Source organism: Sarcophilus harrisii, chromosome 2, assembly GCF_902635505.1.
Source record: "Sarcophilus harrisii chromosome 2, mSarHar1.11, whole genome shotgun sequence".
In the NCBI taxonomy this organism is placed as follows: domain Eukaryota; kingdom Metazoa; phylum Chordata; class Mammalia; order Dasyuromorphia; family Dasyuridae; genus Sarcophilus; species Sarcophilus harrisii.
In genome coordinates this window covers 82,230,971-82,251,937 of record NC_045427.1, presented here as the reverse complement: position 1 = coordinate 82,251,937, position 20,967 = coordinate 82,230,971, and the positions used below count along the sequence as shown (strand labels likewise).

Sequence of the window (20,967 nt, the reverse complement as noted above, 5' to 3'; positions counted from 1 at the left end):
ATCTTGTGGGAGCCTGAGCCGCCCTCTTCTAAACTCTCCAAGACTTTGGGGGAGGACAATGTTAGGAATACAATGCAACTTGAACTCGTCCCCTGTCTTGTCAACGGTCATGGCCCCGGTACTGGCTTTGGAGTGTATCGTGGGGCTGGTGGGGAATGGCTTTGCCCTATTCATCTTCTGCTTCTACATACGATCTTGGAAATCTAATACCATTTTTCTCCTGTGCCTGGTCATTGCTGATTTCCTCTTGCTCGTCAACTTACCCTTCCGGGTTAATTATTATGTCCATAACCAGACTTGGAACTATGGTTCTAATGCCTGCAAGGCTAATCTCTTTATGCTGTCCACCAACCGAAAGGCCAGCATCATCTTCCTCACTGCTATTGCACTCAATCGCTATCTGAAGGTGGTATGGCCCCACCACAGCCTGAGCCAGGCGTCCGCAAGGTCAGCAGCGCAGGTATCTGTGGGGCTCTGGGTGCTCATCCTGCTCATGAATGTGCCCTTCCTCTGCATCGAGTCCGATACCCTCTACTCTTCCAGAAACTCTTGCATCGGTTTTACAGTCAACCTCACTTACTACTCTACTGCCCAGAGCTGGCACCATATACTCACTGGGGTGGAACTTTTTCTGCCATTGGGAATCATCCTTTTCTGTACCTTCAGCATCATCTTTACCATCAGACGGCGGAACCTTGGCAAGCAAGCAGGAGCTCGACGGGCAATGCTTGTCCTGGGAGTGGTATTTGCCGTCTACTTTTTCTGCTTCTTGCCCAGCGTTATCTTCGCCATAGCCTCCCTTCTGGCTTTCCGATGGGGGAACTGCTACATCCTCCACCTCTGTGTTGACCTGTTCCAAGGATCGCTGGCTTTCACCTACCTCACCAGCACCCTTGATCCTGTGCTCTACTGCTTCTCCAGCCCCAACTTTCTCCGCCAGAGCAAGATGGTGCTCTGTAAAAGGGAGTGGTTGACTGGAAAAAAGGATAATCAAGAAGGTGATGATAGCAGCTCTTCCAAACCAAACAGGCAGGTGGCAAGAGGGGATGCAGCAACTTTGCAGGATTAATTCCAGATATCCATATCTAGGGGAGGAGCCAAACAGCCCATTGTCCTACTCCCCAGGCAATCTACCTGAGAACACTGGGAAAAGGGGTTTGATTACAAATTTTGATGGATGGGAATAGAACCTGCCTCTTAAACCTTCTCTGTCCTACTCAGACCTGGGTCTTTAAGGAGTTCAAAAGGTGAGGACTGGCTAGACATGACCAGGGAGGGATAGGTTTCTCAAGTAATATGGTTAAGACTTCTCCGGATCCCAATCTCAAACCAATGGTGGGACAGGGTCTGTCTGGAAGCTGAAGGACTTGGAAGTCTTGGAGATGGATAATGCCTGGTTCTTCAAAGCTGGGTCCAAAGCTGCCTTAATAAACCAAAGTCACAGAAGGAACATCTAATCTGGTGTCTGTGTTTGTCCATGTAAGCTTGGCCATAGCACTACATCCCTGAAATTGGGGCCAAAATGTATGGGAAATACTCAGGAAGTGAACATGTACATGGTGGGGGGGAGCTTTATGGTTCAAAGACCCTGCTTTAAGACCTCTCCCTCACCCCCCACCAAGGAACTATACAAAACTGGTTTCTAGAGCATTCCTTCCTCTATCTTCCTAACATTAGATCCAAAGAAAATGACATCTTATCTTTAGGGCAGGGATACTTTAAATGGTAGCCACCACCAAATTCCTTTCGGTCTAACCTAGAATCCTATCTCAGGTAGGATCTCAAGAAGTCACAGAAGTTGCTGGAGGTTGTGATAGCCTCCTGGATAGTATCCTTAGGAGTCATTGAGGTCTCCAAAGCTCTTTCTCTCCTCATTAACTTATTAGGGATCTATTCTCTGTGAATTTATATGACTCATTTAGGTATATACTTAGGCTAGGTTCACTTTTAGGGAAGCAAATCTATTCAAAGTCACTGCCCATCCCTGGATAAGACAAATTGATTTAAGATGACCTTGACCCAACTCCTAGAAACCCCTCCTTCTAATGTCCAGGTTGGGAAAGAGTTCATTCTTCCATCTTTTTTTACTGTTTTAGTCACTTTAATAGTTTCTCCAGACCCTGTACTTTCTCAAGCAGGTATTCTTTATCTATTTGTGTGTCATGGACCCCTTTGGCAATTTGGTAAGGACTATGAACCCCTTCTCATTACAATACTTTTAAATGTACTTAACATATACATTAAATAGGTTCACAGATTCCAGGTTAAAAACCCTTGTTATGCAGCAACAAACCCACTGTTTATTGTCTTCTTCTAGACATTCTCGTCCTTTTGAAATAAATCTGAGCTGGAAGGATCTTTCTAAAGCATATAGCTCAAGCTTCCTACTTTCTCAGAGACAAAAATGTAAAAACCCTCAGGGACTTTATCTCTGAACTACCCACCCACAATCATCTTCATTTTCCTTCTCTGAAAACTCTCAAACTAGGCTCAAACAATCCAGAGTCTCCTCTAAAATAGTTCTCAATATGCTTCTCTCCTCATTCCTGCCTCATCTTTCCTCTTTCCCCTTCCCACTCATCCCATCCTACCCTCACTTCCTATTTCTTGCTTTCTAGAGTACCAATCTTGATTGGGGAGATGGAATTAGAGGATATTTTTCATTTCTTTTAAATGTTTACCTTTATCCATTTCCTATCTTCAATTAAGAAGTTCAAGGGAATGAGGAGAGGATCACAACTCCATCCCTGCTCTGAGTTCAGCTTGCAGTTTCAAATTTCCAAATAAGAAATCCCACTAAAACTATTATCTGAATGAGCAGAAATACCACACTTAGTTTCTTTATCATAGTAGCTTTTCCTGGGAGAAGTTTGGGGCCAAAAGAAAAATTATCTAGATTCTAAAAAGATTCTCCCTAGTTGCAATTTGAGGATTCTGAAGTCTAGGGAACAGTGAGGAACACTATCCATTCAGACCTAATCCCTTGTTATCATTAAAGTTCAAGCAGAAACTTTCATGAATGGGTGACACAAATTGTGATCAGGTTTTTGATCCTGGGGGTGGGTTGTGATTTAACTATATTAAGGAAATGCACAGTATCATTCCTGAGGTTTAACTACTAGCCTTTCCTTACCCCACTTTTTTTTTCCCTCTCTCAGAGATGCTCACAAAACTAACTAGAGGTAGCCAAGGCACTATAATACAAAGAATACTGGCTTTGGGATCAGAAGACCTCAGTTTGGCTCTGGGTCTGCCATTTACTGGAAATATGTTTGTTTCCTTGTCTCTAATGACTGGTTTGGATTAGTACTCACAGCAGCACCACAAGTATCAGGGATAGCAGGGGAGTGAGTTGTGAGTCACAAAGACAAAGTCACTTGGTTGGGGGAAAGGATGGTGGAGTTGAAGAGTCACTTAACTAAATAAAGTAACCTACATACCCTCTGACCGCAAAAGATGCTCATTGTACAATATTTAACCATAAAGTGATATGTCTTCTCCCTATTATTCAATCCTAACAGAAGATCATACTATACAACTACAAAAGAAATGCTTCTTGTAGATGGATAGAACTTCAGAGTTGGAAAGCATTTTATAGTTCTTTCGAGTCCAACCTACTATCCAGTACCCGAATCACCCCCCCCCTTTTTTTTTATCATCTTCTAGCTCTATCTAAACTTAGCATAATTGAATATCTCATTACCTTACAACCACCACCACCAAAAAAAAGGCACGACTAATCTCTTCAGTGTGTCCATAAGAACTATCACTACATCTTAGAGTGGACCAAGGCTAACAGACACTGGATTCTGGGAAAGTTCGAATTTTAATAGAAATATTGAAAATATAAACCGATAGTTTCAGGTTTTCTCCTTTTGAACTACTCATACCATAGATGGGAATTAGAGACAGAGAGGAAGTGATGCTATCATGATTGAATACTGTAGCCTTTAAAATGTCATTTGACTTTAATTATAAGAACACAGAGCTTTTCTGCACATTTACTTAGACGTGTGTACGTGTATGTAACTTGCTGGAATATATGGATTAGACGTCTGGCAGTATATAGGAAGACTCATCATGCTATAATGGGACTTTATAGTCAGAGAATGGGAGAATTTGAGAAACTCTCAAGACTAGCAATGAGTCCTAAGTGTCTGATAAAGTTGGACTGGGAAGTTAAGTGACAATCCAATTATCTCATGTACATTGATATTTCACACCCTACTTTTAGGAAGTTCAGGGAGGTTGCTGGCCTGAGAACTTTTAAATGGAAAAAGGATATCTTTTGAATGAAGTTTACGGGGAGCCACTACTCAATTCTCAATGGCAAAAGTTCTCAGAATCAAATACCTCAGGGACTATTCCTTTTTACAGCCTGGCCCTATATGCACAGTTCCCTGGATCTGATGAATGGTACATCTTATAACATCCTCAGAGGATGAAGCCAACAGTGACCAAAAGCAAATTGGAAGACTGCATTTAATAAGAGCTTTCAAGGAGAAAAGGAGAGGAAAAGGATCCTTTAGTGTCTTGGATCAAAAAAAAGAAAATTCACGAAACAGGAACAGTTTGAATGTCTCTACCATATAACTCATACAAGAAGACAGACAAATTTGCTTTTCTTTTTCCTATACTCCAAGAACCACCTTAAAAAAATCCTTCTTGACTTTCTGAACCTTCCCCCCCATCTCCTTTCATCACCTTGTTCTCCATTTAGCTGGCTTATCTTCTGGTACCCACTCATTATCTCACATTACTCCAGAGGACAGATCTGAAAATATTTCTGGGAATAGGGCCTGGATTGCCTTCCTCATTTAAAAAAAAAGGAGGAAATAATTAATATTTCTGGAAGTCAAGTTAATACTTGAAACTTTGACCCAGAGTATCATCCCAACATATATAATGTTCTCTTATGTTCACTCAAATCCATCTATTAAGAATATGGCTGACTAGAGAGACAGGGACCTCAAGACTTATTCAATTAATGTCTCACATTTCCTGAATGTTTAAATATTATAGGAACAATGGACCCTATAATAAAGAAAAACAATGTGCAGCTCCTAAGTGTTTCCCTCCTTTTCCTAAGTGCTAAAAAAAAATGAGACTTATAAGTCATGCATGTAGAAATTCAGATTCAGGGATATCATCTACATTTGCCTTTCCAGGAAGAAATTTTTTTTTCTTCAAATTTGGCCTCAGTTAAAGACTTATACCACTTGCAAAGACAACAAAATCCGGTGTTGAGGGTAGGTGTTCAAGCCAGAAAATGATGCTGTCTTCATGCAGATTCCTTAGGGACTCTTAACATCTGTGTCTATCTGTCATACTCTCTCTCTCCTTCTCTCTACCTTCCTCCTTCCTACTCTCTCTCACATCCTCTCTCTCTTTCCCCTTTCCTCCTTTCTCTTATTCCCCCTTTCTTCCTTCCTACTTCCATATTCCTTAAAGGACAAAATTGTCCTTGACTGAACAGATGTGTCTTGGCTTGCTTCAACCACATGAAGGCAGATTCAGCCCCAGTTTATCCTTTGCTAGTTTGTCACCTGAATGATGTGTGGGGATAACCTGGTGGAAAGGAGCCCATAACACCTCTATTATCATCAGGGAATAGAATGAAAGTTCCCTTAGAAAGGGAAGAAAACAATTTGTGTCACATCATTTATGACAAATTTGTGGCAAAGTTTAAGCACTGGGGAATGAGAAAAGGGCAAGATAATCTAAGAGCTACATGTGAATGTTAAGGCTTCAGGTTATATACCCAACAATTAAAAAGACAGGTGACAAAGGAAGAAGACTTTTACAGAATCACAAAGGGCAATTTCTGCTGCTTATGACAGGTAATTCTGGAGACTCTTGCTGCCCAGGGGGAGAGAAAATTTCCCTTTTTAAAAAATAAACCACACAACTAATAAGAACTTGACAACAAAGAGGAAGGTATGTAATGATGGTATCAAAGCTATGTGACCCTGATGCCTAAAAAATGGGAAAAGATGTCAGAGGAGGCTGTGGGTACATGGGCATTTTTCTCAAGAATTCTTTCAAAAAGATGCTCTGCCCCCTCCTCTACAAAATTATGCATCCTCACAAACCAGTCAGGCTGATACATGAAACATTACTGTCTCTCCAAGGCAGCGGGACTCAGGACTTGCTTCTTTCTAGGAGATACAGATGCTCATTTATGTGCTCAAGAGGAGGAAGAAAAAACCCCACAAATCCTGTGATGCTGGAGGGATGCAGATAAAATACAGTAGAGCAGGGTAAACTTTTGCCTCTTCCCTTCTCAAATGGGTCCTGTTTGGGGGCAGCTTGTATCTCAAGAGGCTAGGGGAGATGCTATTGATTCAAAAATGGAGATGTAGCTTTGGGGATCTGAACTCAAATTTCCCCACTGCAGGCCACTGACTCAGCATGGGGGTGTCAAGCTGGAATGTGCCAGCACAACTTCCTCTTCCTAAGCCAAAGCTGTGAACGTCAGTAGGACAGTGAAGTAAGTCTTGGTTTGGAGGATGGGATGAGGGCATCTCAGTCTGAAACACAGCATGTGAGTTCTGGAAAAAAGAAAGAGAGAGAGAGAACTGGGGTCAGCAGATGCACAGTCAATGCAGTTTGTGGAGATTTAATGGCCAGTAAGGGTCAGCTTTTACTCCTCTTAAAACCTGAATCCTAAACTAAAGTGGAAATGTTCATAGAGCCATGCTTAGACTTCTGCAGGTATCTATTTTGTGCTCACCTTTGGAAATATAATTGGAACAGAAAGAGAAATCTGAAAATACATGTAACTGAAGAATTTTTTTTTTTAAGATGCAAATAATCAAGTCATGATTTCCTAATAGCTTTACAAAATAGGGTGGGCACAAATGACAAGGATGGCTCACCACTGGGTTAGACTGCCGCCTAGTGATCAGTGTCCATTGGGCAGTGTTCCCAAGACTTGTAAATGGCCATCATAATTCTTCCCAGAGCTTCTGTCCAAGAACAGGAAAGGCATATGGCATATGGCTATGGGATTTACCAAGAAATTACCATAGAGAATTTAGCCATTATAAAGTGGATATTCCATGTGGATTGTGAACATTTTTATCCAAAGGTGAGGAGCTCACCCATCCAGTTCCAATTCAAACACTGAAGTAGCCACTCAAGATAGACTAGGGAAATGAAATTGTCCCTAAATCACAATAAAAACTCTAAGAAGAGAGGGGTGAGTTTTCAACTTCCTTTGTGAGACTTGAAGAGATCTAGGAAATCTTGGTAGAAATGAGCAAACAGAAACTGCTTGCAGACTATGTCAATAGCATTTTGTGTAACAGATTTCAAAACATATCAGAGTTTTGAGGAAGGTGATTTAGCAGATTCTACCAAAGGGTTGGTTGGGATGAATGTGTCCCCAGTAGATGCTAGCTTGCTAAGAGTGACACATCTGTCTTGATGTCCTTCAAACACTTCAAGCTACTCAAGATAGACTAGGAACGTGGAAATTTTCCCTAAATCACAATAAAAACCCCAAAAGGAGAGGGGTGAGCTTTCATCTTCCTTTGTGAGACTTGAACAAATCTAGGAAATCTTGGTAAAAATGAGTAAACAGAAACTGCTTGCAGAGTATGTCAATAGCATCTTCTGTAATAGATTTCAAAAAAATATCAGTTTTGAGGAAAGTGATTTGGCAGATTCTACCAAAGGGTTGGTTGGGATGAATGTGTCCTCAGTAGATGCTAGCTTGCTAAGAGTGACACATCTGTCTTGATGTTCTTTAACTCCATACTGAAGTTTCCCTTCTTATTTGAACCATTTTAGCTATATTGTAAACCAGTCCCAAGGAGGGATATCAAATGTTTAAGTGGCAACTCAGAAACTTTCTTTCTCAAAGTACTGAACAAATACAGAAGCACAAAACCTCATGGCTTGGAGAGATCTTGGCGATTCTTCTAATCTAGTACTTGAATATGAATGCTTGTAGGACATATCTGAAAACTTTGAATGATAGTTTGACCTATGTAGAGTAGAAGAGCTTCACCTCCCTAATTCTGGACTGTATGTCTCTTTTCATGTATCTGAAGATGGCTTTAGGTTTTTTTGGCTTCCATAAAATGACTAGCCTTGTAGTACCCCAAAATTCACAGAATTTTTTCAGATGACTTGCTGTGAATCCATACATACCTTATTGTATATATTTTATTTGGACATGGTTGGTTTGTAGATTGTGAGCTCCATGGTTTTGCCTTTCTTGAACCCTAGTACTTAGCACAATTCCTAGCACATAATAAACCCATACCTCTTACCTCATATTGTGAGACTGATTTCAAAAATCCAAGTATAAGACTCCAAATTTAACCTAATTTAATTTGGCCCAATGCCAAATCCAAGTATCTCAGAATTCTGGGCTGTTGCTTATCAGTGATTTGAACAAACCAGAAGTGATTCTTATCAGAACTGCAGGTGAGACTTATGGTTTGTTCAAATCACTGATAAGCAGCAGCCCAGAGTTCTAAGATATTTCACTAAAAATCTTTTTCCAAGTGGATATTAAATTCTTTATTACAATTCTGGGTCCATCTGCTTCTCCCTCTCTTATTATCCAGTGGAATCTTCCATATTTTGTACATGAATTCCTTGGGAGATTTGATCCATGATTTTGCTGAAATCTTGCTTAATTGGATGTGTGATCTCGTCAATATTTGTTTCTTTCAACGTTGCAGACCACAAACCATCCAGACCTTTCCATCTTAAGAAACTCATGTACTTCTTTCCACATAGAAATCATTTCCCCATGGAGTCACTCCACACATATTGGAGGTGTTCCTCACTTTCTCATGAGAGTGGGTTGTGTTTTTGTTTTGAGAATGGTTTTGGTTTTGATTTTGGTTTTTTGGTGAGGCAATTGGGGTTAAATTCAGTGCCTGGATTTGAAACCGGGTCTTCCTGACTTCAGGGCCAGGGGGTCTATCTACTGAAGTACCTAATTGACCTTTTCTCATGATATTGTGAAGATACCTGTGGAACAATAATGTCCTTTAGTCAAATGGTCAGTCTAATTTTTTAAAATCATTAATTTCCCTGATGAAATCCCTTCCACCTGTCCTTCAAAGTTCCTCATTTGTTTTATTTTGTAGCCTTCTTATGCTCCATATGCATCTCTACTGAGTTTTGCGTGATATTTATTTATAATTCATTGGAGACTGTTGTATTTTAAAAAATGCAGTCACACAACACTTATTCAATACTGGTACTAACAAGATGGACTTTTGTTTCTGAGAGAAGTTTAAGGTCATTAAAAGAGTTCTGCAATTTTATGAAGGCAAGCTAACCCATGCTTTCGCTTTCTCTTTCTCTCTCTCTCTCTCTCTCTCTCTCTCTCTCTCTCTCTCACACACACACACACACACACACACACACACAAAAGCATTTTTTAAAAGGCGTACAGAAGAAAAAAGAAGGAATATAGGAAGGAAATACAAACAGGGCAGCTTTAAAGTTATGTCTTGGATTTATTATATGCTATAATAACCTTATTTTTTTTTGAAAGGGTTATTATACTGGTAGAAAAAAAGAATGATAATAAAGGTTATTTAGAATTTCAAATTAAGTCAGAACAAGTAGTGTGATATTTGGTAATTTCAATGCAAAAGTGGGAATATGTAAGAATGGTAAAAAAATACATTTAGAAATCATTAAAATAAAATGAGAAAGGTCAAAGACTAGTTGACATCACAGAAGCCTTTGACTTTTTTTTTGAGAAAAAAATCAAAAGATGCTGGATACAGTAACTGCTGAATAAAAACAACAAAATAAAAAAGGAATTTATATTTTAATAGACAAGAAATGATTTGTAATTGATGAGGGAAATGGAGACTACCCTCATAAGCACCTCTGATAAAAACATACAACTCAGGAGAATTCAGTAAGAAAAAAAAGTCAGGCAACTATTTAAAGTGCTATAACAATTCAAGATATAGCAATGCCTTTGGAATCATAAAGGCTAAGTGAGTAAGACCTAATATTCAAGTGAAAAAGGCAGATTCAAGGGATGTACCATGGAAGAACACAATGATGCTCCTTGAAACCAACCTTAAAGGTATTTTGGTCCATTTTCCTTTAGGAACCATTTATGACCTTTATATTTCCTACAAGTATCCCTCTTAGAAAAATGAGTTTTCCTTCTTTTGTTACCTGTTGTGTGAAAAACTACTTCTTTTCATTTACCTAAATGCATTATTCATGTTTTGAAGAATCTTCCCTTATTATAGTACTTGAGGATGTGGTGAGCAATTCTCTTTTCATCTAACCATTCATGATTTTATGGATTTTAATGGCATTCTTTTCCCTTAGTTTTTAACTTTTCAAGCTAAAAAATCCGACTTTTAATATTTTCTCATAGACCAGCCTCACCCCCTCCCACCCTCCTACCTCCCACAAAATATAATGCAAATTCTTTAATGATCAGAACTGTTTTTTTTTTTCTTTTTCTAGTAAATACCTAACACAGTGCTCCACACATTGTTTAGGTGCTTAATACTTTTTAGATTGTAGATACTTCTCTGAGTCATGTTTGATTCTATTAGATCTATCTTAAGGTTCAGCAATCAGAACTGTCCACTTTAACCACAGAAAATATCCATCATAGTTTTCATTTAAAGGTTGAATACTTTTTATTTCCAATATTTCATAATATGCAATGTTTAGTTAAATTTTCGTGCTATGAAGTCACATTGGGTTTATCTCTAGAAGGATAATTTGTGATGTTTCTCTAGTTTTCTTTTATGGGTTGGGCACAGAGCCCTTCATTTTATGAAATGTGGTTTAAAAGATGCACCCCAAAATGAATTACTCACACATTTTTCCATGTTGAAACCCTTTTACTCATTCATAGAGATGTGTAAAATTATCCTGTAGTTTATATCTGTAAATTTTTGTATCCAGAATTTAGTGCCTTCTGCAAATCTAGGAGTAGTCCAGGTTCTCGAAATTTTTGAAAAAGCTTTTAAGAATATATTACACAATTCAGATATTTATGAATGCTCAGCCATCCAGAAGAGGAAAATAGAAAGAAAACAAAATTGTACAGAATAAGAGAATCTCACAAAGCCTCAGGGTTTTAAAATCACTCAAAGTGTCCACATCAGTTCATTTCTTTGGCAAATCCTTATATCATTATCACCCTAGGGTCCATACTTAGGAGGCTTTAGCTCACTCATTTGGATGTTGGCTAAGCCAGGAGATTAAATCAACTGAATTCTGGGGTTGGCACTTTCTTTTTGGGAACTGTCAAATACTAATGTCCCCATGCCTTCTTTTGTGAGTGTGCATGTATGTCTGTGTATATATGTGCATGCACATATGTACATTTTTCAAGGAATTATTAACTGTTTATTGTTATTATTTAAAAGGCAAACATCAGGTTAGCAGGACAGAGATCAAACTAATTTTAATGATCCATGATAATTAATTGGGAACAGTAGCTGGAGAGGGATTGATTTCCCACAGAATGGAAAGCAGTGCTACCCAATCTCCTCAGCTTAGGGAGAATTGAGATATATCTTTTAGTACAACCCAGGTTTCTTCTTCTTAAGGACAGGTCAAATCTCCTACAGCTCAAAGCTGCTCCTTTGAGAACAAAAGCTTTCTTTCTTCTTCTGATCCTTTCTTCTGTTTTAGAACTTTCAAGAATCATATCCTTTTACAACATATATACAGTGCTATACTAAGAGATTTAAAAGGATAAGGCCACAGATTTCTCTAGATTTCACATATTCTCTGTGACACAGTCTACTAACTAATGATGAATACAATTAGGCATTCAAGGATAAGAGCAAGGTTCATATTCAGTTATAAATATTAATATACACTCTTGAGTCCGAGCTACTCCCTTGTAGGCTTCTTGCACAGTACTCAGATTAATTTTCAAACTGTTCACAAACTTAACAAAGAATTTATTCACTCAGAATGGGGGTTCCTTCAAATGTGGGGTGAACGATTTGGGGCCTGGGTCTACTTCTTCATGAGAAGTCTAATGTGTCTGTCCTTGCACAGCCAATCTGGTATTATCCCAGAACACTCTCAGAAAGCATTGTTGGTTATTTAAAACACCTTCCTTCCATCACCCATTCCCATTTCTACACTTCCACAGCTTTAGAGAATATAACTGCCCTCAGATAATGACTAAATAGCCCTGGAGACAACCTAAACACACTCTCTACTCTGATACATGGCTTCACATTCAATAAGCCCTGGAAATATAATGGCCCATTTTCAAAAAATAAGAAATACTGAATTGCTTTGGTTGATTTAACCAGGTTATACTTCAATAAAGGGTTGCCACAGGCTAGTCCAGAGTTGCTTTCTTTGCTCATTTGAATAAAATTTGCTAGTTTTCTATAAACAGTATTTCAGATTTTTAAAGTCAGGAAATCCTTTGTGTCTGTTGAAATGGCATAAAAATTGTGACAGAAGGCAGCCCAGGCCCCTACAGAAAGAACAGTGCCATCAGCTGTTCCTACTGATCTATTCCTGCTGGGATTCATAGGGACAGCATATGTATCCCCAGAGTTTGCTCACTGGCACAGCATCACTTGCTACCACTAGCTTCCTGGAGTTGGGATACCAGAAATTAGAGATGTTGAATAACTGATTTTAGAAGCAAAGCACATGTATGATCTTGTGGATACCTTGGATCACAATACTGAATCTACAGAGTCATTCAAATCTGATGCCTTCTTCACAGAAGAGCAGATAGTAATAATTTATTTTGCTGCACAAAGGGAAGGAAAAAGGGCTGGGAAAGCTGATATATGAAAAAGGAAAAAAAAATGGAAAACGCACTGATCCCATAGGAACAGTTCCTTTGTATAAAAAATTAAATATATTGTAAAACAGAATGATTAATAAATCTTTGTTGAAAAAGCCCAATTTCCTGAAAAATTTTCCATCTTGTCATTAGCACAATTCCACATGATGAGACATTTGAAATCCCAAACTCTTTTTACCCCTTTAAGGTTTCCTTCCTTTCTGGATACCATCAGCTTCTTCAATGCCTTGAACAGATAATTGATTTCCCTCAATTTGGTCAATTCTCCAAGAAACTCTCCTTTCTTGATTTTGATCCAAGATATAACTGAGATAAAAAGTACTACTGGGAGATTGTTTTTTTTAAGGGTACAAAGCTATAGAATGTCAAGAACATGAGCTTTTAAAATAGTTCAACACTATCCCTTCCCCACTTTAATTTCTCCCTAATTTCTCTTTCTCTCTAATAGGAAAGTTGGGAAGGAAAAAACCCAGTAGAATGAGGGAGTCCTAAGAGTAGGCAAAAATCTATAATTAAATACACAATTCTGACTCTCCTGTCCTTCCTTCTTTTGAGTAAAGAACAAAGGAAAAAAGGAAAAAAATCAAAGAGAAAAGTAATTTCCTCAGATTTCATCAAAGGCAATTTCCTTTACTTAGCCTTTCCAATTAATAATGAAAATGAGTGAACACACACACCCATATATAGACCATCTTCTGCTACAATTTTCTTGATAGGTACATCATAATGTAAAAAATACAAAGATTTAGATAGTAGCATATATATCAACATTATTTGTATTTGTATGCGTACAAAAATTAGTTCATTTTTCAAATCAAACTTTGATTTGTGTCATTTCTTAAATGTCTTTTCTCTCTTCTTTCTCCTCACTGTTAAACTGATCCAGATCTTTTTCACCAGGATTTGTAATATAGAGAGAATGGGTGGGGTCTTGAGTGGACATAAAGAGCTTGAGAAAGGTAAGGAAAAGGGGGTACAGAGCTAAAATATACCATGAATGAACTACAAGGGGCCTGGATGTCACAGATGAAATAAAAATAGTAAGTGCCTGACACCTGAACTCACACATTTCATTTGATTATACCTATCATAAATTCACAAATTTCCTGCACATAGAGCCCAAATATACACACATACTTTTTTATGTACATACCTCATAGTGATATGCATCTCTAAACATACATTCTATACTTCAGAACCTAAACGAACCCATCATTTCACTGATGAGAACTTTGTCCGTGGGCACAAGATTATTATCTGTCATTTTCATCCTTTATGGTTCTTTGTTCACAATCTTTTTAAGAAAAATAGCTCTGGTTGGCCTTCCTTAATGGTTGTCCATGTATTATCCCACATTCTTGATGAATGACTGGCCCACCTCCTTTTATTCAATATAAATCCCTTGTCATTCATTTTCCAAATTTCCTTTTGTCTCTTTCTTAATGCCTTGTTTCCTCTTCCTTGCAAGAAAAAGGCAGGCAGTAACACTGACTTGCCAAAAAATATTTACTAATACTTATGTATACCTGCCATGTACCCTTCTACTACCCTTTGAATTACTGGCAACTGCTTTCTGTTCCATGATTTTCAAAGCACAATGTAACACAGTGGGTTGGAGTTAGGATGAGGGTGAGTTGTGGAGTTAGGAAACCCTGAATTAAAATCCCATTTCTGACATATACTGGCTATAGGGCCATGGTGAAATCATTAGTGCCTGCTACCTTTTCCAAATCACTTCAGGGAAGAAAATTCCATGTAGGACCTAGATATAAAACTGTACTACTGAAAAATGAGGTAGAGTAAAAAGAAGTACTGCTTCTGGAATTTGAAATATGGGTTTAAATTCCACCCCGACACTATTTGTGCATGTGATCACAGCCTTCCTGGGTATCAGTTTTCTCAACAGCAAAATTAAGGGGATTAGATTAGATAATTTCAGAGGTCCCTTTCAAATTTACATTTATGACTATAACTTTTTTCCTCTCCCAAAGGGGTAAAGTTTCTACTCTGTCTAGTTTAAAGGCAGTCACTACATCCACTGTTTTACCATAGAAAGAACACTGGCTATGGAGACAGGTGATCTGGGTTTTCCATGCAATACCTTTTTTACTTTGGCCAAGTCATTTAAACTCTATGGTTTTCAATTTCTTCCTCATGATCTGATCTAAAGGATCCTCTTTAACTCTAAAACTATCATCTTATGATCACCACATCAAAGGATGGGTTATTGTAGCTTTTATTTTTAAAAGTTTTACAGATCCTATCTTTTTTATACCATAGCAATTTTCTAAGATGTATCATACTTCCTCTCATACTATGGTGCCCAACAGAGTTCTTTTTGGGAGTTTAGAAGGTAAAGTACTACATTTTGTCCCAGCATTCAGGAGGATGCAAGGAAATTGAAAGCAGTAAAAACTGGAATTGAGTTATTGTAGAATAGCACTTGGGGGAGTTTTGAATGGACAAATAGGCAGTTGGGTGGCACAGTGGATAAAAAGAGGAAGTTGCTGCTGCTGAAAACTGATGCCAGAGTGAGCTGGTCTTCTCTAAGGGAGCAGCACCCCTTAGCACTACTTTATTAGCCTAGAATCCAGGAGAGAAATATTATGCCCTTAGAAAAGGCATTAAAAAAGAAAGCATGAAGAGCTGTACCAGATGCCAACAAGACCCAGGATGACCATCATAGCTGAAGGGTGGGTGGAGATGCTACAAATAGTACTAAGAAGATATTTCTGCCATATCTAGAAATGGTTCCTTACTGTCCAGATGAAGGGTACAGTTCTACTCAGCAACTTCTGTGCTTTTTATAGTAAAGACAAAATATATTCTAGTACTGTAGTTTTTGCCTCTGTGGCTAGGATCCTCCTCCTCAATGACAAAAAAGTATTAAGATAAAAAGATATGATATCCTATAGCCAACACCCCAAATGCCTAAATAAGCTTGGGCCCAAAAGGCTAAGTACTTAAGTAAGAGCAGCCAGAGATAAATAAGGATCAGACAAAATTTTAAGTACATCAGGTATTCTGACTTGGACCCTTTCTCAGGTTTCAGTGGTACCAACTATAGGTATGTTACAATTGAGATCTTGATTAGTGTGGAACAGTTGGCTAATATTTTGGTAAGCAGGGAAACCTTTAGGCAAAGGATGATGAATCTATAAGGACTGAAAATGATCTGCACTCTCCAAAAGCATATTTACAACACAGCACTGGTGGCCAAAGATTTAAGAGTCATTTTCCTACCCACCTCTTCCAAATGTTCACTGCCATAGTCATTACTACAATCATCAAAACTTGGCAGACACATGGAAGAAAAGCATTTCTGAGGAAATCTTTACCCTATGGGATTTCCCATGTGACTTACTATCACTGAGTTTGGAGCTCAATAAGGCATAAAAAGTTTGGGAACAGTCTTGTTCATAAAAAAAAAATGTGAACACTTAAACAACCATGACAGCTGTAAACTCAAGGACTTCTGAAATGTATAATGCATTTTCTGGCTGATTTATTTCAGATATGTTTGCAATTCAGGCACAAAATGTAATTCAGTTCCAACTGAAAAAAGTCATTACAGACAAATCCAACACAGGTACTATGATACCAAAGTTGATATATTATAATCCAGCCTTTCCATTTTTCATTAGCTTGGTCTTTTATTGATTCAATACAATTTTATTAAGAATTCACTACATGCAAAGCACAGCCTTTGGTTCCAAGTATTTCCAGGTAGCTCCTTTAGTGACCTGCAGTCCAGTCAAGTACTAAAAAAGCCCAGGTTAAAAATGGAAGGGGTGAGCACAAACCACAAAGCAACCACTGTAATGTGGAAGGGTCCCTCTGAAGCCGTTTTGATGACTCAGATGCAAGGCAAAATCATCATATTGTTCAAGAAAACAGATTTCTACAGTCAACCTCTTTCTTGCTTTAAGAATAAGGGAGAGGACATTCCCAGGCAGGAGGAAAAGCAATCTCCTAAATACAGATTATATACATGTTTGAATTTCAAATCACTCCTACAACTATCCACATCAGGACAGTGAGTGAAAAAATGTCACACTTTATAGTGAATTGGAGGAATGTCACCAGACTGAATTTAATATGCTGTGGCAAGGGCAAATTCTCCATCTCCTTGCATTTATGGCATGCTTGGATCAGGCACCAGGAATAGGGGTAGCATATCTATGATTCATTTCTCAAAATGGTGACCCCAGCAAGGGAGAAAGAGCCTCAGCCTACTAAATTGTCTCCTGGAGTGCTAGGCTTACATACCATCCAGGCCATTGTGATGGCTGTAGTTTCTCTTCCCCAGGATGCTCAGAGATGCATGGTTTGGGGTAGCAAGCATCCGCTTAGTGGATGGGCTTTGCAGGCTTGGCGTAGATCTTAGTACATTTGGTTTCTTTGCAGGATGGATCTCTGTTGACAAGAAATAAGGTTTTTCTCAAAAAAGAACAAGTTATTAAAATATTTCTATGCATTCTAGCTTCTGACTAGGTACATATCTCATTTTCTAATGATCTGAAAGTCGGTTCCTTATGAACCAATGTATTTTTCAAGGCAGTGCATAATGAATCAGCCTGAAGTGCTGGTTACCATGGTTGTACTTATCTAAAAAGGATTGGATCTCCTCCTGAGTGCTAGATCTGAGCCTTGTGTGGGGACTCTATGCAACAGCAGTCACTTGAGTTCACTAGGAACATTATCTTATTAAAGGAATATGGCACCCAACTCTTCACTGGAAACGTGGTAAAGACATATTGTTAGAAATCAAAAGACTCCTAGGAGATATGTAGCTTCAAGAAAAAACTCCTGAAAGATAGGACTAACAATATTTTGCTCTGTATGCTTAAAATCCTTGCAAGTATCCTAGTCACCATTTTACAAATCTATCCATAATTAGATTATCACCAGACATATTTGAGGGTCTGAAATGAAGGTAGGAGAGCAGGACCCAGGACAAATGACTCCACAGAAATTTTGTAAACCCCCTCATTTTCTATTAGAAAGCTGAGGCTGGTGAGATAAGTATTTTCAATAAGACAAATGCTTAGGAACTAGCTGATAAATATAAGTCTCCTTTTTTTGTTACAATACCCTATCAGTCTATTAACTCTTTACACAAGAAGAATCTGGAATCACAGGCACCTGGAATAAGACAATAGATTTAAACATTTCAGAGAAAAAGAAGGGACTAATGAAGAGAATTCACCAAAGGACAATGCAAAATCTATAGTAGCTAGTGTATCAGAAAGGCCTAGACACTTAACTAGCTATGGATCCATGAGCAAATTAATTAATCTCAGCCTGTTTCTTCTTCCTCAATGAAATGGAGATTATAAATACCACTAAACTTACAGAGTTGTGAGAATCAAATGAGATAATGCATGTAAAACATTTTGCAAGCATTAAAGAATTATTATAATTATTATCATTAATACAAATTATTACGTGGAAAGAATAGCCATATCTTCAACAAAGGATGAAGAATTTTTGGGGGAGAGGGTGGTACCTCTCAGAACTAGGTGTTGACTGTATGCATATAAATGCCTCAGCTTTCTTTCTGTACCAACTGATTATTCCCCTTCTCTTTTCATTTGTAGCCAAGTCATAACACATTTTCAGCAGCCTAATGTCAAAAGTAGCAAAGTGTCTCTTACAAATGGAGGGCTTGAGGCAATCACTTCGAATGGCTGTATTCTTTGAAATGATTCTACTGGGCTGACTACCTCTTGGCTATCTATATAGCCATTCCATTACTCAAATCTGGCTCATGTCAGTACTGAGACTTGGCTGAAAGGAGGAGAACCCAATTAACTAAGAAACAGATGCATACAGTATGAAGCAATAGTCTGTTCCTTCAAAACTGTATAAAGGATGAGGATAGGCACTCCTATCAAAAAGATTATGGAATCAGACCCTACAATGGAATGTAATAATAACTCACATTTCCACGTCTGTCCCACTCTGGCTCACAATAGCCATATGAGCAAGGCAGCTCCTTTTTACAACTGAAGAAATGGAGATTCTTTGAGACTGTAACTTGCTGCCCGTGGTCAGACAGCATCAGAATAAGGCCTCTAACCAAGATCTTCTGACTCCCAAATCCACACTGAAATCTCAAGGCACTTTGCAACTACTAACTAATCCAATTTCATGATGTTCATATGACAATGGAAAAGAAACCTCTTAAGAATTCTATTTCCCCCTGGAAGGACATCAAGTATAAAAAAAGCCATTCTAAGCTGTGGAATCATAATTTGCTCTGATGACAACATTCACAATAAAAGGCTGTGTCTTGATTTTAAGAAAGATTGGATGTCTTTAAACATGTAGTATGATTACTTCATATCTATAAATTTTTTTGACAGAACAAGAAGACTGAATGTTATCCTTGGTATACATTTCCCTTTTATGAGGAAATGAAAAGCTAACAAACAATTCAAGCATGCACACAATCCCATTTTTGTATCGAGGTATATTAATAACCACCATTATATAAATTATTCATCTGAGAATTTTGCAAAGAAATCATGAGGTTTCTGCCTAACAATCTTTTTATGGAAATACCATTCATTCTTAATTACGAAAGCATTAAAGTTTCTACATGCAAATGGAACAGTGGGGTCTAATGACCATTATGCTTTAAGATTTTCAGAGTAAGAGCAGGAAAAAATAACAATATAAAGGATAGCTTTTTCAAATATAATCTTTAGATGAAATTTCATAACTAGTGGTTTATTATGTATTAATGGCTCTAAATTAAGGCACTTATAAGATATGTATGAATTCCAAAATGATTTTGCACATACAATTGTTAAATAGGTCTAATATATGGAAAAAGCATTTTATATATTTTTCTCAAAGACAAAATACCCACCTAAATAACCAATGATACATGCCAAAGGTTTTCTAGTGCTTTTGCTCTTCATAGTATTTCCTGATACCTCTGAGTGTCTGTCTGCATCTGAGGAAAGAAATAAACACAAACACACTAATAAGCTCCCTATTTTTTCCATCTACATATTCACATACTTTGGAAATTAAAGTATTAAGTAGAATAAGGTGATAGTGTGTCTCCCACCCCACCCTTGTTGATGAAAAATGGAAAACTTTTCTTGTTACACTTTCTTTTCAATTCCTGAATTCGATGTGAAATTCCCACCCAGAAGCCCCCCAAAAAAAGGACCTTATAGAGATATGCCTTCACACACATCAGATTAACATGTCCATTTGAAAAAAAAGTTCCATTTGTGAAAGCTTTTCCTTTTAGTTCACTGCATTACATATGTACAGTGACAACTTTTGTAGTCATTAGGAAGCTGAGATGAGTCACTGTAATTGAGAGAGATCTCTGAAAAGTAACATTGAGCCAATCTTACCGTGAGATGAATGTAGTGTTGCGTGGCAGATGAACAAGGCAATTGACAGGATTAAGACAAGAGAAAGGTCCCTTCCTGCTCCAGCCAGTTGCAGCAGGTTCAGAATGAGAAAGTCTTAACCTATTTTGGCAAATCTGAATTCAGGAGATGATGCCCTCAATGGAACATTTGGTTTCACAGCTCAATTTTTACCCTGCTGTAGAATCCTACAGTCATTACTTTTGAGACTTTAGTGGGTAAGGGCCTGTGTGTAGATAGAGGGTTTCATCTATCACATATGAGAAACATACTGTTGGTATGGAAATAAGCTCATAAAAGTCCTTACAAGTCTGCTTACAGCCCATCAGAAGATGCTTCAGACAGAGAAAAAAGGCACGAAGCCCAAGAAAACACATGTGCTTTAATGAGCTGTTGTGGATACAAAACACTTGTAGAGGTATATGGAAGACTTTCATATCAGAAAAGTTACGAGACTAGAATATTCAGGAGTCCTAATAAAATGTACATTGAAAGAAGATTATGGTTTTACTTTGGGCTTTGTTTTGAATCTTCTCAAATGGCACTTGATTTTTTTTTTATCCCAACAGCAAAGCATTAACCAATTCAATTCAGCATTTATGCTACTTCCTCCATTATCTGTAACATCCACGCTGGCTTCCTACTTTTACTGTAGGAAGTTTCCCTTTATCTTCTTTGGGAACTGAGAAATGGGAGCAGGATATGTCTTTTGCATTTAAAGATATGTTCCGATGTTCTAATTTTATTTCATATTAAAATTTAGCATTT

At 37.9% G+C, this 20,967-nt stretch overlaps 2 protein-coding genes across 3 annotated transcripts in view; one reads left to right on the top strand and one right to left on the bottom strand.

Annotated features, from left to right (window-relative positions):
* Positions 1–58: 58 nt before the first annotated feature.
* Positions 59–1,069, top strand: OXER1 (oxoeicosanoid receptor 1). Its single transcript, XM_031949247.1, has one exon. The coding sequence runs from the start codon at positions 59–61 to the stop codon at positions 1,067–1,069; it is 1,011 nt and encodes a 336-aa protein (XP_031805107.1).
* Positions 518–20,967, bottom strand: part of MTA3 (metastasis associated 1 family member 3) — a 171,907-nt gene continuing 151,457 nt past the window's right edge. Inside the window, exons 15-17 of one of the 2 annotated variants that reach the window (XM_031950410.1) lie at positions 19,680–19,766; positions 17,072–17,218; positions 518–6,551 (exon numbers count right to left, since the gene is read on the bottom strand). In XM_031950410.1, coding sequence (XP_031806270.1) covers positions 6,526–6,551; positions 17,072–17,218; positions 19,680–19,766 — 260 coding nt within the window. In that variant the 3' untranslated portion in view covers positions 518–6,525. Of the gene's footprint in view, positions 6,552–17,071; positions 17,219–19,679; positions 19,767–20,967 lie in introns of those variants that run through there. The other variant, XM_031950411.1, reaches the window with a different exon arrangement.

Bases quoted from the DNA above. Each gene is read 5' to 3' on its own strand.
- OXER1 (XM_031949247.1), top strand. From the start codon at position 59: ATGTTAGGAATACAATGCAACTTGAACTCGTCCCCTGTCTTGTCAACG.